At 39.5% G+C, this 15,602-nt stretch overlaps 1 protein-coding gene across 3 annotated transcripts in view; it reads left to right on the top strand.

Moving 5' to 3' along the window:
* The first annotated feature begins 8,902 nt into the window (after window positions 1–8,902).
* Window positions 8,903–15,602, top strand: part of VAPA (VAMP associated protein A) — a 32,644-nt gene continuing 25,944 nt past the window's right edge. Inside the window, exons 1-2 of one of the 3 annotated variants that reach the window (XM_083358753.1) lie at window positions 8,904–9,402; window positions 9,435–9,596. In XM_083358753.1, the coding sequence (XP_083214879.1) occupies window positions 9,521–9,596 (76 nt within the window). In that variant the 5' untranslated portion in view covers window positions 8,904–9,402; window positions 9,435–9,520. Of the gene's footprint in view, window positions 9,597–15,602 lie in introns of all 3 variants that reach the window. The other 2 variants (XM_083358755.1, XM_083358754.1) reach the window with 2 other exon arrangements.

Here is a 15,602-nt window from a genome sequence, read left to right as displayed (position 1 = left end):
GATAATCTAAGATCTGGGATGATCTTGAAAAATCTGAAAAAGCAGGTAGGGTGGGTTCTAAGTGGTACGAGCTCTGCCACCTGCGGCTCAACTCACTTCTGCCTGGCTACCTAAACATTTGTAGAGACAGCTATACATGGATATGGAAAGTAATTAGTACTCTTTATGAGAGAGGATTGTGTTGTCAGCTTTGAAATAATTCCCCCCCCTAGAAATCCTCTCTAAATCTGGCTGCATTAGACAATGTTTTTTCAACTTTCCTTTTTTGGATGAAGATTCTGGAGAAGATAGTAAGATTTCAATTAGGAAGTCATAATGAAACAGATAATCTATATCCCTTTCAGTCAAATCCAGGCTTGGTCATGATTGTCAAATGCTGTTGGTTACTCTCAGGTTGATTATTTTTCTTAGCATTGGATGGTGTTAGACATCTTTGATGCTATCAAGCACAGAATCTTTGTGGTCTGCCTACAGAAATTGGGAGCGGGAGGCAGTGAGTTTTAGTAGTTCTATCTCTACTTAAATCAGTCATGGAGAAGGAACAATTGAACCCATGATTGTACTAATGAGCATCACAGGGGTTAGCCTTCTGCTCCTTGCTATTTAATGTCTGCATATTTCCATCCCAAAACAGGCCAGAGATTGCTTTGTAAGTCTTGATCTGGAGTCTGTTGCTCCTTCATAGCATGAAAGAAGCTCAGATTAAATCTCAGCAAATAGAGCTGTTCTTTGTCTAAAACACAAGAGCTGTAATCTTGATCTACTTATTATCCTAGAATAGATAATAGCACTTTTTCTGAAGTGCAGAGTAACATTTTCTCTGAAGTAGCTAATCCACAACCGGATGGTTCTGTTGCACTTACGACTCCTGCTAAAACAGGGGTGTCAAACTCAAATTCATTGAGGGCCACATCAGCATTGCAGTTGCCCTCGGGGCCAGGTGGATATGGCCAGGGTGGGCGTGGCCTACTGGGTGGGCATGGCTAGAGTGTGTATGGCCTACTGGGTGGGCATGACCAGCTCTACATCGTTCGCATCAAGGGTGCCTATGGGGGCCTGGGCAGGAGTGGGACAGATAGGAGGGTCTCTGGGCCAGGGCCAAGGCAGTGGGGGCCGTTCCCTCACTGTTTCCAGGATGGCTTCACGGGCCACATGAAACCACTTCGCGGGCCGGATCTGGCCCCGGGCCTTGTGTTTGACATGTCTGTGCTAAAACAACAGGTGGAGATTACGGCCAGGACAGCTTTCATCCAGTACACCTGAACTGAGTGATAATAGTGATTCATCACTTCAGAAAGATTACTGTATGTACTAAGTGGAGCTTTGATGACAATCCAGAAACAGCAGTTGGTACAAAATGTGGTTGGACTGTTAGTGTAATTGTTTTGCAATGTAAAACAATTTTAATTGATTTGCAATCCCATTATTAACAATAGCTTTTCAAGTGCAATTAATGGTGCTAGTTTTGTCCTATAAAATGATGGCTTGGTTCCAACTATTTGAGGAACTATTCTCAAAGTGATTCTGCTCTTTCCATGCACATTTCCAGAAGGGATGCTTGGAGTACAGTTGAAGTGACATGGGTACTTGGGCCCACACCCAGTTCTACCCTGTGATAGCATCAAAGTTGTAAAATACCTTGCCACTGAAAGTTTGCCTGATTATTGGTCTTTCAGGAGACAGCCAAGACTATTCAAGCAGCCATGGGGAAGTGATTTGGATTGATTGATCTGATTGGGGAATTCTTATTTCTTATAGTGTTAGTTATACAGTGAAATTGGGCCATATACACATTTTGGGAATTGATTTGTTTGTTTTACAATATTTATATTGTAATTTTCCAAGTTGTTATATTGGCATGGTAGTGATTTATTATAGAATTTTATAATAAGTAGTTTTTAATTCACTCAGAGCCTAGGATCCTGGGCACACAGAAATACATGTAATAATTAAATAATTTCCTGAAGACTATAAAAAGTGACCTCAAGGCTCATACTTCTTCCATTTTGCCCAATACAATAATCAGGGCTTTTTTTCTCATAGAACGGTCAGAACGGAGTTCCGGCACCTTTTTTGGATGGAACCTTGTAGGGTAGGCAAGGCGGGTTGTATGACGTGTGAGTTCCGGCACCTTTTTCTTTTACAAAAAAGCACTGACAATAATAGATATGAAGTTGAATATAAAACCCTTAACATGAGATTTGAAAAGATAAGGTAATTGCTGGATCAATGAAAGGCTTCATCCAGCATTCTTGTTCCATAATGACCATCCAGTTGGATACGAAAAATCAGTAAACAACATGTAATGGCACCTTCTGTCTGGAAGCTCCCATTTGGAGAAGAAAGCATCTAGCCCAGGGGTAGGCAACCTTGGCTCTTTTATGACTCATGGACTTCAACTCCCAGAATTCCTGAGCCAGCTTGCCTGGCTCAGGAATTCTGGGAGTTGAAGTCCATGAGTCATAAAAGAGCCGAGGTTGCCTACCCCTGATCTAGCCCAAAGAAAATGGCTCATGGGTTGTAGAATTACTTACCTCTGTAACAAAGAGTAAGGCTAATCTCATATAACAGATTTTTTAAAATGGCAATACTGTATAGACGTATTTTTGTTTTGCTGCAATATTGAAAAATAAAATAGCTAAAAGGTCATACTAATGGTTAATGACAGTGGATTTTTCTTGAAAGGCCTGACTGCTAAATGGAGCTGGAAGGTATCTTAGAGATCCCAACCTTGCAGTGCATAATGCAGCTGAAGACTTTCTGCCAGATGATTACCCAATCTGCTGAAGGATCTCCAAGCAATAAAAGCTTTGATTTTATATTGTATCAGTCAGCAGAATCATAGATCTCCAGGCTTTGAAAGTGACTAAAGTAACAGATGAATACCTCTCTTGTGTTTGGGGTCACAGAAGTAAAATATTGCTTATTAAAAATTAGACACTATAGTAACAGTGAAATGACTCATATTTGCCATATAAAATGGGGCAAAGAAATATCTTCAAAATAAATTAGGACTTGTTAGGGCTCATGGCAATGTATCTAGAGAAACCATTTTTGTGCTCATTCTATTCAGTAAAGAGCTTTGATCCTCAGGCTTCTGAAATAAATCCTGTAAGTATTATACATATCCACCAGTTCACCCAGACATTGTGTTTATGTAATTTGGCAAGGCTTCCAAGTATTGAGATAGATAGTTGCATTGGGGCCAAATAATCCTTGGCACAATGTTTTTTTTCTTATAATGCTTTGAACATACTGTACCACAGGGAGGACCTGGACGCTGAAAGCAACACTGTGCAGCACTGTTTCTGCTTTTCCAAATTGCTGCTTATATTCTTAAAGGCTATTTAAGTAGGGTTAAACAAGTAATAAAAAAAAGAGTACAAGAACTGAAAAAAGGAAGGACAGAAAAACACCTGAATGTATGTAGAGCGTATCAGTTACAAGCTGCAATGTAGAAATTTCTCATTAGTATCACTGTTACAGTGGCTTATAAATAATTCAACAGAAGAGTCTCAGTGATTCCAGCTACAGTATAAAACTATACAAGCCAACTGAAATATTTCATAAATCACTTCTAATTATTTTTTTTAAAAAGTGTCACTAGCAGGAAACTGAAAGGATTATGTCAGTTTAAAATAAAGTAAATCTTGGGAGAAATACCTAAAACAAGAAAAATATAATTTGGGAACAGAATTAAAAGAAAAGGAAAGAAGCTGTGGATCTGTTGCAAGGAGCAAGCACCAGATGAATTACATCCTGGGGTACTAAAAGGATCAAGATGATTAATGAACTGCTTGTAATAATTCCTGAAATATTGTCAAGGTGTCAAAAATAGATTGAAGGAATGATTATTAAATTTGTGGATGACACAAAACTAAGAGGAGTGGTTAACACTCTAGAAAAAGATTCGAGGACTAGACCAAAAACAACATGAAGTGCAGCGGCGCGGACACTCTTGGGAGCCTCCCGATACTCCCATATCACACCTCTCCTCGTGCGCTGCACTGGCTTCCAGTTGCCTTCCGTGTGAAGTTCAAGGTGCTAACAATGACATACAAAGCCCTACATGGCATGGGTCTGGACTACCTACGGGAGCACCTTCTGCCAAGGTCAGCACCCCACCGTCCTGTGCGCTCCCACAGAGAGGGCCTCCTCAGGGTGCCACCGCTCAAGGAATGTCGGCTGGTGGCCCCCAGGGGGAGGGCATTCTCAGTGGGTGCGCCAGCCCTCTGGAACAGCTTACCAACCGAAATCCGGATGGCCCCCGACCTCCGCACCTTCCGGCGCGACTTAAAAACTTACCTGTTCCAGCAGTCCGGCCTGGCCTGATAGCTCTAATTGGGGTCCCAGCTTGTATTTTACTATTGTTTTTTTCACTATTGTTCATTCTGTATGCCTACCTTATTCTGTACACCGCCCCGAGTCCCTCGGGAGAAGGGCGGTTTATAAAAACAAACAAACAAACAAATAAATAAATAAATAAATAAATAAATAAACATGCTGAGATTTAACACAGAAATATGGAAAAAAGAAAGGCAAATGTATAGAATAGGGGAAACCTGCCTTGGTAGTATATATAAGAAAAGATCTGGTTGTTTCTGTATATCACAAGCTCAATGGGAGCCAACAGTGTGATTCACCTGTTAAAAAGATAAGTGTTATTACATATGCTCTCTTATAACACCATCTACAGATAAGCTGACCTTCAAACTTTTAGCTGACATACCATAAAAAAATCACCCATGAATAAACTGACTCACTTTTCATGGTGTTTTGGCTGAAACCTCAAAGGTGTGTGTATGGATGATTTAAGTAAATATGGGAAATATGGTACTTTAAAAACATATTATTGTGTAGTATATGCTTGAGAATAAGCCCATCCACAGATAAGCCAAACCCAATTTTAGGTTAATTTTTGCACCTAGAAACTCTTGGCATCTTAGTAAGTATTTATGATAATTTAGAATATATTATTAGGATCACAGATGACAGGACATAAATTAATTCTCCCACATTACTCTCCTTTAATTTAGATCAAATCCAAACCCAGAGATGACACAGCAAAATTCAATCAAGTTCAGTCTTATTTGCTTACACAGAATCTTGCCAAATTAAAGCTATATCATTTTAACCAGCTATATATTTCCTGAGGGATTCAAAGCAGGCGGGGGTACCCTGAACCTCTTACCTCTTCTCCCATCTAGTTCAGGATTGCATAATCTCTTAACCTGGGCCTATTTTGAGAAAACTGTATTTCCAAATCTTTCCCCACTGCTCCTCCAAGTGCACAGTCAGGTCCCAGTTAAGAATGTTGTATCCAGTTCTGGCATTGCAATCTAAAAAGGACAATAATAAAAAATGAGAGACAAGAACAATCAAAATGGTGAGAGGACCGGAAATGAGTTTCTACTAGGCATGGTAAAAAGAACTTATATGCTTATCCTGCACAGAGAGAAGTGATGGGAAACATAATAGCATTCTTTAGGTATCTAAAGAATTGACATAGGGAGGGAAAGAATGGACAGATTTCTATTGCCTTCAGTGATCAGAGCAGAACCAATGGGTTGAAATCACCAGGGTAGTAGATTCAAATTAGATAGTGGTATTAGCCAGAATTTCTAGAGCTCTCAAACAATTGAATACATTGCCTCATGAAGTGATGCGTTCCCCTTCACTGGAGATCTTTGGAGGCACGATAACCATCTGTGTAAAATCCTTTAGCAGTTCCTGCATTGAGATGGAGCAGAGGACCTCTGGGGACACTTCCAACACTGTGATTCATGTCACAAGAGTTGCTTGCAAACAATTATGCTATTTATTCATACTAAATTCAACAGGGAACAAATAAATGATAATTAATTTTAAAAAACAGAATTGTATTAATTTGTTGGATTTTTCCATCCCATTTTTTTTTCATGAGCTCAGGATAGCATGCATAGTGTTACCTCTTCCCCCAACAATCCCTGAATAGATTTTTTTTACTTTTTGGTTTCACTGAGAGAAAAATGAATTTAGATAATTCATCTTTCACACTGTATTTCCTTAAATTATGATAAGAAATATGATGGTTATCGAGCCTGCAAATATAAATTTTCCAAATAAATAAAATACCGTAATATCTAGCTTACCCCAAATCATATTTCTCCACAATTGAGGAGCTGTCCTTTCAAGAACTATAATTCAAAATGACAAGGCTGTTTTTATGCTACATTTATTAATGCTTGATTACGCTGATGGCAGAAGCAAACAAGGTAAAGAGGAGGCATTTTCCACAATAAATGTTTGTTCATTCTGTGTTATGTATTCACAAATAAATATCTTCTAAGTGACTGCTTTCAGTGATATCTGATTAAAGTTTCCCCTGAACCCAACATACTGTCAAATTTCTAACCAAGGAATACAAAAAGCTTGGGATGTTCCTAAGCATATGTCTAGAAGACCTTCAGAAGAGAGTCCTCTACAAGATGACCTATAGATAGGAAACATTCATATGATGGTACAGGTAGTCCTCGACTTACAACAGTTCATTTAGTAACCATTCAAAGTTACAGCAGCACTGAAAAATGTGACTTATGACTGTTTATCACCCTTACAACCTGTGCAGCATCCCCATAGTCATGTGATCAAAATTCAGATACTTGGCAACTGATTTCATATTTATCACTGTTGCTGCGTCCCAAGGACATGTGATCTCCTTTTGTGACCTTCTCACAAGCAAAGTCAATGGGGAAGCTGGATTCACTGAACAACCAGGTTACTAATTTATCAACTGCAGAGTCTGCAGTGATTCACTTAACAACTGTGATAAGAAAGATTGTAAAGTGGGGCAAAACTCACTTAAATGTCTTAATTAACAACATACATTTTGGGCTTAATTGTGGTTGTAAGTGGAGGACTGTATATTGATTCTGTCTATATTGCTTCTGAAATAAACATGGAATTAAACATGATTGAATGCAAGTCCTAAAGACTACCTCAAATAATACATGACTGTACATCTGGGATGACCCTTACCTTTAAAGGATTCAAGAGACAGTTTGGTTAATACATAACTGCAACCTTATCAGTAACAAGATTTGCATCCTTGACAGTTCATAGAAAATCCATTAGAAATTATGAAAGGCGCTAATTTTCTTAGAGAAATCAGTTCTAAATGAGACATAATTCAAGCGGTGAAAGCCTTTCTTTTCAGTAAATCTCTAAGAAGATCCTGTGTGATTTGTGCCTGTGAAAAGATTGCTGTTTGGTCTCAGTCAACTGCCAAGAGCTTGACATTACTGTGAAGTACATTTATTAAAAGAGTGTGCAGTTCAGTTTGGTAATTTTGCAAACACTGGCTATTACTGGAATGAAAATGTCTGCTTGACATTAGACTGCACATGATTTGATAACATTTTGTAAAATATATTTTCCTTCCCGGAGGTCATTATTTTGGTTTGATGTTTAACTCATTTTTAATTCATACTTTGGAAAACAGGCAGTGATCTGCAGACAGTAAATTATTGCGTATCTTCAACTTCCTATCTGATCAACTTTAGATCAGATCCTTTTGCAGCTTACATGTCAATGCATATACATCTATACACCTGTGTAGAGAAAAATGCCAGCTCATGTCATGTATCTTTTAAAATAGGCTACTAAACTGAAAGGGTTCAATCACTGGTGCTCAGTTATACATGCAGTACAGTACTTTACTACGCATTTCATTCTTCATTATATACATTGGGCTCCCCTTTATTTGACAGTAGGAACTTTAATTTAACATTAGATTGCATTATCATCTCAGTGTGACCTACTTCTAGACAAGTTTTGTATGGCAGCCCTTGATCATAAGGTAAATATTATGTGATATTCCTTTGGCCATTAAGCATTAATTTTGTGCATAAAATATGACACAGCAGTACTTTTAAAAAGCTGTCAGTCTAGGAAGCACTGAAGTTAGAATATTGTTATGCTATAATTTAATTTGTTTACAATTGTCTTAATATGTAAAGCCAACCAATTCTAGTTTGTTTAATGAATCATAATCAAACTGTAGCTTAGCACACTTTGCAGTGGGCCTTATTGTATAAAGGATGAAGTAAGGCAGAGTTATTTTTTTTGTAAATGGTGCTTTTTGCACCTTTTGCTCCTTAATATTCAATTATGTTAGTGTTTAACAAAGTAAGCAGTTAAAGGGTTATGAGAACAAGAACACCAATTCTGCAGAGTAAACGAATTGGTCAGTTTTGAATTGATGTTAAGTATTAAACAGGCAACCCTACAGGGGCTGCAAGCATCCGGACTATTAGCCTTTTCTGTAGGTTTGCTGTCACCTAGCGGTCGTCCAGGTATTTGCAGCCCTTATCATCAGAAATTTTCTCTTGAGATAAACGCACATTGCACTGTATTCTACTCCTTTAGCGTGGAAAAATGCCTTTTTATTCTGATGAAACTTAACAAAGATTCCTCTGCATTGTGTTAGTGTAGCATAAAGGGAGATTTGACGTTCGTTTCATTGAGAAGCTAATTACTTAGAGCGCTATCAGAACTGCAAAATCTCAGGCTGCCACTATTTGTATGTGGTCGCTAGGAGTCGAAAACGACTCGATGTCACATGTATCTCTTTGATGACACCTAAAGGTCATCTGGATTTGTGGAGCCTAATTCAGGCTCTCCCCTTTTAAGTCGTGGCAGAGAACTGTCACTTAAGCCGACTAGGCACTTCCTAAAGTCGACGGTCAAGTTCTTAAGCCAGCCAAGGGCGCGCAACCTAACTCCCCTTTCCCATTTACTTGAAGACTACAATTCCCAGAATGCACCTCGAGCGAAATTCGTGTACGCGCTCTACGCCTGGAGTTTCAGCCACGAAGCCGCTTTCTTTCGGCTACGTTGAAGCTTCTGATGCCTAACGTCCTTGAATCAATTTTTGCCCTTTCGGGTCAGCCAAGTTGTCACGCGCTGCCCCTTTCTGGAGAGAAATCCCTCCCGACTGACTCTTTTTTTTCCCCGCCTTTGAGCTTTACGTTCCCTCGCGCGTGACAACTCCCGGAGCGTGCGGGAGAGACCGGCGCCGCCGGTGACGAGCGATCCCCGACTAGCGGCCTTGTCAACCAACGAGACCCGGGAGAGAGAAGGGTGGAAGGGGGAGCGCGCGGAGGCGGTGTTTTTCTCGGCTCGCGCCCGCGCTCTTCCCCCGCGCGGCTGGCGCGCGGGTGCTCGAACTTCTCGGCCGCTGTCGTCGTGCCCGCGCCGGAGTTGGCGTTGATCGCAGTGCGCCGGGGAGCGAGTGACTCAGTTGCTACAGGGGGCAGCGAAGGAAGGCGGGAGGAGAGCGACGCCAAGGCGGAGGCTGCACCCGCACGCTTCTGCGCCCGCGTGCTTGCGGGGCTACGAGGAGGGGGCGGCTGCGAGCCTTGCCGCCGCCGCCGCCGTTGCAAGTCCTCCTCGGCAGGCTCCCCTCCTCCTTCCCCAGCGGAACGTCCTCCCCCTGCCCGCCCTCTCCTTCCTCCTGGAGCGAGCGAACGCGTGAGCAGCGATGGCGGCCGCCGGAATCCTGGCCAAGCACGAGCAGATCCTGGTGCTCGATCCGCCCACCGACCTAAAATTCAAAGGTACGGTGATAGAAAAGAGCCGAGGCCGAGCAAGCAAACCGGATGCCTCTCTGCCAGATCCTTCCCGCGCGCAAGAGCCCGCGGTTATGGGGGAAGAGATCAGTGGGCTAGACCCGAGGAGGCCCCGAGCTATTCGTTCCCCCCCCCCGCCGCCCTTTCTGAGGCCCGAGAAGGAGCTTCGATCCGGCTGGAATAGGACGAAGCGCCGCAGTCGCCATTTTGCTCTTCTCTGTCTTTACGACACCCTCCCCGCCCCAATTCCCGGTGGGTTTGCTGTAGCGAGCGGCGAAGGCGGCGGCGGCGGTTCGCTTTGCTTCCCTCTGAAGTCGCCTCTGGTTGCTGGTTTCCCTCAGCGGCCCGTGAGGGGAGAGAGGAGAGCCCAACCGCTTGGCAGGAGCTGCCTTAAGCTCTGGCAGGCGTCGCTTTTCTGCTACACCGCAGCCTCCTCCGTCCCTGGCCCCTGGGACGTTGGGCTGCTCCCCAGCCGGCGAGCCACGGTCTTATTCCTCCTGCTGTGAGGCGGGAATGCCCCCCCGTCACAGGCGTGAAACCCCCAATTTTTCCCCATCGACTTTTCCCCGCCCCTCCCCTGTTGGGCTAGGAGAGGCCCGAGTTGCAGATGGCCCTGGGTTGTGGGACTGTGGCGGTAAACTCTCCACGCGTCTTGTGTCTTCAGACCTTGTGGCCGTCGGTTTTTTGTACTGGGGCTGGCGAAGGGGTTGCTTCCTGACGTTCAGTACAGCCAGCATACAATATATCAGGGGTCTTCAAACTTGGCCCTTTTATGACTTGTGGACTTCAACTCCCAGAATTCCTCAGCCAGCAAAGCTGGCTGAGGAATTCTGGGAGTTGAAGTCCACAAGTCATAAAAGGGCCAAGTTTGAAGACCCCTGCAATATTTAGTGCTGTATGTAGCGCATGACCGCGGCTGTTGTTTGTCTGTGCGGGTACGGCCGTAAAAAGAGTGGTGATACCTTGGCACCAAACACCCTTTGATGTGTCACGTATGTACTTAGTTCAGGGCGTTTTCCCACTGCAACGCTTAATGCTATTTTGCATTTTGAACTTTTATAAATTGCACTCCTAATCTTATATAGATGGTGCAATTAACGGCTGCGCCAGCTGCAGTTTGATGGAGCGGTGTTGGAAGACACAGCTCAGATAACTTTATAAGCCTTGGATGATGGTTGTATGCTTATAGTACAGTAAATTCTGATGTGAAATACTGTAGGACTGTTATGTAATACCGGTAGGTGATAAAAATGTGACTTTCTGATTGACTCCATCAGAAAAACAGTGATGCCGGTAAGTTTTCAAATTAGTGTAAGGTAAAGGTAACTTAAAACAAGCATTTTTTTTTCTTCTGGTAGGAGGTTTTCGTAATTAATTCCAGATTTTGTAACTCATTTTAAAATAAGAGAATTGTGCTTTTTAACAATGAATTAGGTGTGGGGAATGGACTTGGATATATAATTCTTATAATCCCTTTTGCATTAAATAATAATTCTAAAAAAGCCTTCACAGCATTTTTTTAAAACTTTGAAATTCAAAAATTGAATGGTTAGGGGCTTTAGGGATCAGAGTTTTAAACTATGCAAACCCTGAGCAGGAAAATTGAATGTTGAGAAAGGGTATGCAAGACAAAATAATAGCACATTAGTTTGCTGAATTATTATGTGGTTTGCCTTTTAATTCTTTACAGTTTGGGGAAAATAACGTATTTTAAATGGACAGGACTTCAGAGAAAGTTATGAAAGTTCTCATGAACATTTTACTCACCAATTGGTATAGGATCAAATACAGTTTTCCTATAAGGTTCATGCAGTTTATATTTTTAAGAACATGAACAAATATATTCATATTTTTGAATAATCTGTTTATTAATATTTTTAGAAGAATATAAAGCAAGATGATAGCACCATTCATTCTTGTTTCTGAGCATAGCTCAAATGGTAGAATATACAAATGCTTTGGATATCTCTGGCTCATTCATTGACATTTTCAGTGAAAGGAAACTGTAATGGGATTATTAAAAGGAGTCTTTGTCTGTAGAAGTTTGGCAATGAAGACATTTCAATGTAGTGTCAAACATACAATATCCTAGCTGAAGAACAGGCTGGTTTTAGACCAGCAAGATCAAGAGATAACCCTAGATCAAGAGATAACCCTATAACACCTAGTGGAGAAATATAGCTTTGAATCCTTTGTTCAGCTTTTGTAGATGAAGAACCATCTAACAACATAGATAAATTATTGCTTCTCCTAATATATAAACTTTACAGCAGTACAGCAGCTCTAGGATAAGATTTGGTTCCCAAAAGTAGCTAGCCAATTCAATGTCAACAGCACAAGAATTAGACTGTATTGTTGCCCCATTATTTTGTAATTTACACAGCATCTCAATAATGGCAACTTTAATGACTTATATCTTTCTTTGGTACAATTATGAATTAAAAAGTAAACTTTTACTATAAGATTAGCATTTGTCTGCGTTATTTCTTTAATCCTGTGTAATTCTAATTGTCAAATTCCCAAATCAACATTTCTTTTAAGTTTCTCGAAAAAAAATCCAAAAGTGATTTCCAAATAGAAATAAAATTAGTATTTTCTTTACTCAAAGCTGTCAATTTTACCATCTGTGTCAATTCCATCAGCTTCACCATTCATTCGTCATACTTCTTTCTGTATAGACCATAGGTATTTGTAAACCCTTCCATCTTTCCGCATACAAAAGTATTGCTGCTGTTATCACATAAAAATGAGTTTTCGTAAAATGTTTCCATTTGTTTTATCACTGAATCTCAGATAAAAATCTCTGGTTTCAATTATACCTTTACTTTTAAAATCTTCTGAATCAGATGCTCAATATCCATATTTTCTTGTTTTCTTGCATGTCCATCAAAGCTGAAAAAATTACCCTTAGTTTGATTTCATTTCCAACAAATGTTTGAAATCCCTTTGTATATGTTTCACAATTTTTTCAGTGTCATATACCAGGAATACATCATTTTATAAAAATGTTCCTTGTTGTTAGCTGCGAAGTCATGTCCGTCCCATCGTGACCCCATGGACAACGTTCCTCCAGGCCTTTCTGTCCTCTACCATCTTCTGGAGTCCATTTAAGCTCATGCCTACTGCTTCAGTGACTCCATCCAGCCACTTAATTCTCTGTCCTCTCGTTCTTCTCTTGCCCTCAATCTTTCCCAGCATTAGGCTCTTCTCCAGTGAGTCCTTCCTTCTCATTAGGTGGCCAAAGTGAGTTTCAACTTCAGGATCTGGCCTTCTAAAGAGCAGTCAGGGTTGATCTCCTCTAGGACTGTCCGATTTGATCGCCTTGCAGTCCAAGGGACTCGTAGGAGTCTTCTCCAACACCATAGTTCAGAGGCCTCAATTCTTTGGCGCTCAGCCTTTCTTATGGTCCAGCTTTCACATCCATGCATTGCAACTGGGAAGACTTGACTATCTGCTTTTTAGTGTGCTGTCTAGATTTGCCATGGCTTTCCTCCCCAGGTGCAAGCGTCTTTTAATTTCTTGGCTGCAGTCCCCATCTGCGGTGATCTTGGAGCCCAGGAAAATAAAATCTGTCACTACCTCCATTTCTTCACCATCTATTTGCCAGGAATTGAGAGAGCCGGATGCCATGATCTTGGTTTTCTTAATGTTAAGTTTCAAAAAAATGTTCTTTAAGATTATAATTTAATGTAAATTTAAACCCTTCCCCATACTCTCCCATTGATCCAACTGTATATTATCCATTTTTGCCCATTTTATCATACAGTCTTTCACTTATTTATCCCGTTTTAATTTTCAATAAAAGTTAGTACATTTTAGCAATAATACCATCATACAACTCCACATTAAAATCAGTCTTAGCATTTTCAAGTTCATAAATCTTGCCAGGTTTAAATCTTTCCATTAACAGGATAGGGAATCCAATGGAGTTGTAAAGTCTTCCAATTCCAGTCTTTCTCTTGTTTTTCACCTAAATTCTCCTTGGGAAAAATTTAGCAGATCAGCGTTAAGTTAACCATATTTGTTTAATTTCCCTTCAAATAAAAGTTTTCTTAGGATGACAACTATGAAGGAAATTTGGGAGACATTTCTGCTTTATACCAATTCAAAATTTTCAGTAAGGTATGACTAAGAAAATTGTTTTTAAAATCTGCATCTTAATTCATGTTTTTCCATTTCCAATTGTCTATTTCTTAAAGTCACCCACTCTTTCATCCATATTAAAAAGCAAGCTGCAAAATACAATGTCAACATTTGGTAGTTCTAACTCCCCTCTTTCTTTGGCATCCTGTAGCAGTTTGTATTTAATTCTCAGTTTCTTGCCTTGCCAAACAATTTTGGAAATACCTTTTTGCTGTTGCTTAAATGTTACATCAGTCATCGGTATAGGTAATGTCTGGAATAAAAGTAACATTCTAAGTAAAACATTAATCAGAGAAATCCTTCCCAACAGTGAAAGTTGCAATTTTTCCCATCTCAACCTATCTTTTTTAACTTCATTCCATTGGAAGTGGTGAATGCTCCAACACTGGAAGTTTTTAAGAAGAGACTGGACAGTCATTTGTCTGAAATGGTATAGGGTTTCCTGCCTTAGCAGGGGGTTGGACTAGATGACCTCCAAGGTCCCTTCCAACTACTACTACTTCTTCTTCTTCTTCTTCTTCTTCTTCTTCTTCTTCTTCTTCTTCTTCTTCTTCTTCTTATTATTATTATTATTATTATTATTATTATTATTTTAATATTACTTTGAAATGACATACAATTTTTTAGTCAAATATTTAACCTTTTTAGAGGTCATTTTTAAAACTTGATTTTTTCATTAGATTGTCTTGATCTTGTTTAGTCATATTTTTATCGTCTTTTTGTTTATTAATCTTAAAACCTAGTGCATCAAAATCTGTCAATGTTTTCATCAAAAACTCAGTCCCTTTCAGAAAGTTTTGTAAAATCAAAACCAAATTATCAGCAAAAACTGAATTTGAAGATCTCATTTATAATTTTTGGGCCCATTATTTTCTCATCTTGTCTATGTTCAAAATTTCAAGAAACAAAAATAAACAACAAAGGGGACAGTGGACAACCTTATTCCCTTCTGGATATCACATGATTTATTCAAAGCACCATTCATTTATTTATTATTTTTACAGATAACTCAAGTCGGCAAACATCCAGCACCCCTTCCTCCCCTACTTTCCCCATAACAAAAACTCTTGTCAGGTGATTGTCTAAAGCCTTGTCTCCACTAACAAAATGAATACAGCTTGTTTTCATTGCCTTGTTAGGCTATTCTATTACATCCAGTACAGTTCTCACCTTATTTTTTAATTGTCTTTTAGGTAGATTGATTTTCATGAATGAACTCTTGTAAGAACTTGTTTAGTCTGTCCATGAAAATTGATGAAAATGCTTGATAATCATTGTTCATGAAAAATTGGTTTATAATTCTTAGTAGAAGAGAAAATCTTGCCCTTCCTTTGGTAACAATGCAGATATTGGCCTCTTTGCAAGAATCTCCTTGTAGACTGGAAAATATTAAATAATATAAAGATGTTTCAAGATTTAATCCTGTTTTTATAATTTTGAAAAACCAGTAATAACATATAATTGTTAATGGGATTGACCTAATATAAGAATTTTAGATATTTTGAGCAAAGTTAATTACTAATTTTATGTTATATAAAGTAACTTTTTTATTAAAGGGGAATGGTTGCAACATATATTTTATATTACCTTTTTAATCCATATAGGATATAGTTACAGATTATTAATTAATACACACACACACACACACACACACATAGACTAATATATATAACTAATAAATTATTGTTAGCTTAATGTTGAGATTTTTTTTGGACATTGAATATATTTATTTTTTATTTTATTTTATTACATTTATATACCGCCCTTTCCCGAAGGACTCAGGGCGGTTTACAGGGTGATTAAAAAACAGAGATACAAAAGTTAAAAACAGATTAAAAAAATTATATTCGT

The sequence above is a fragment of the Vipera ursinii genome, assembly GCF_947247035.1.
Source record: "Vipera ursinii genome assembly, chromosome: 3".
Taxonomy (NCBI): domain Eukaryota; kingdom Metazoa; phylum Chordata; class Lepidosauria; order Squamata; family Viperidae; genus Vipera; species Vipera ursinii.
This window is presented reverse-complemented; position numbering and strand designations above follow the sequence as displayed.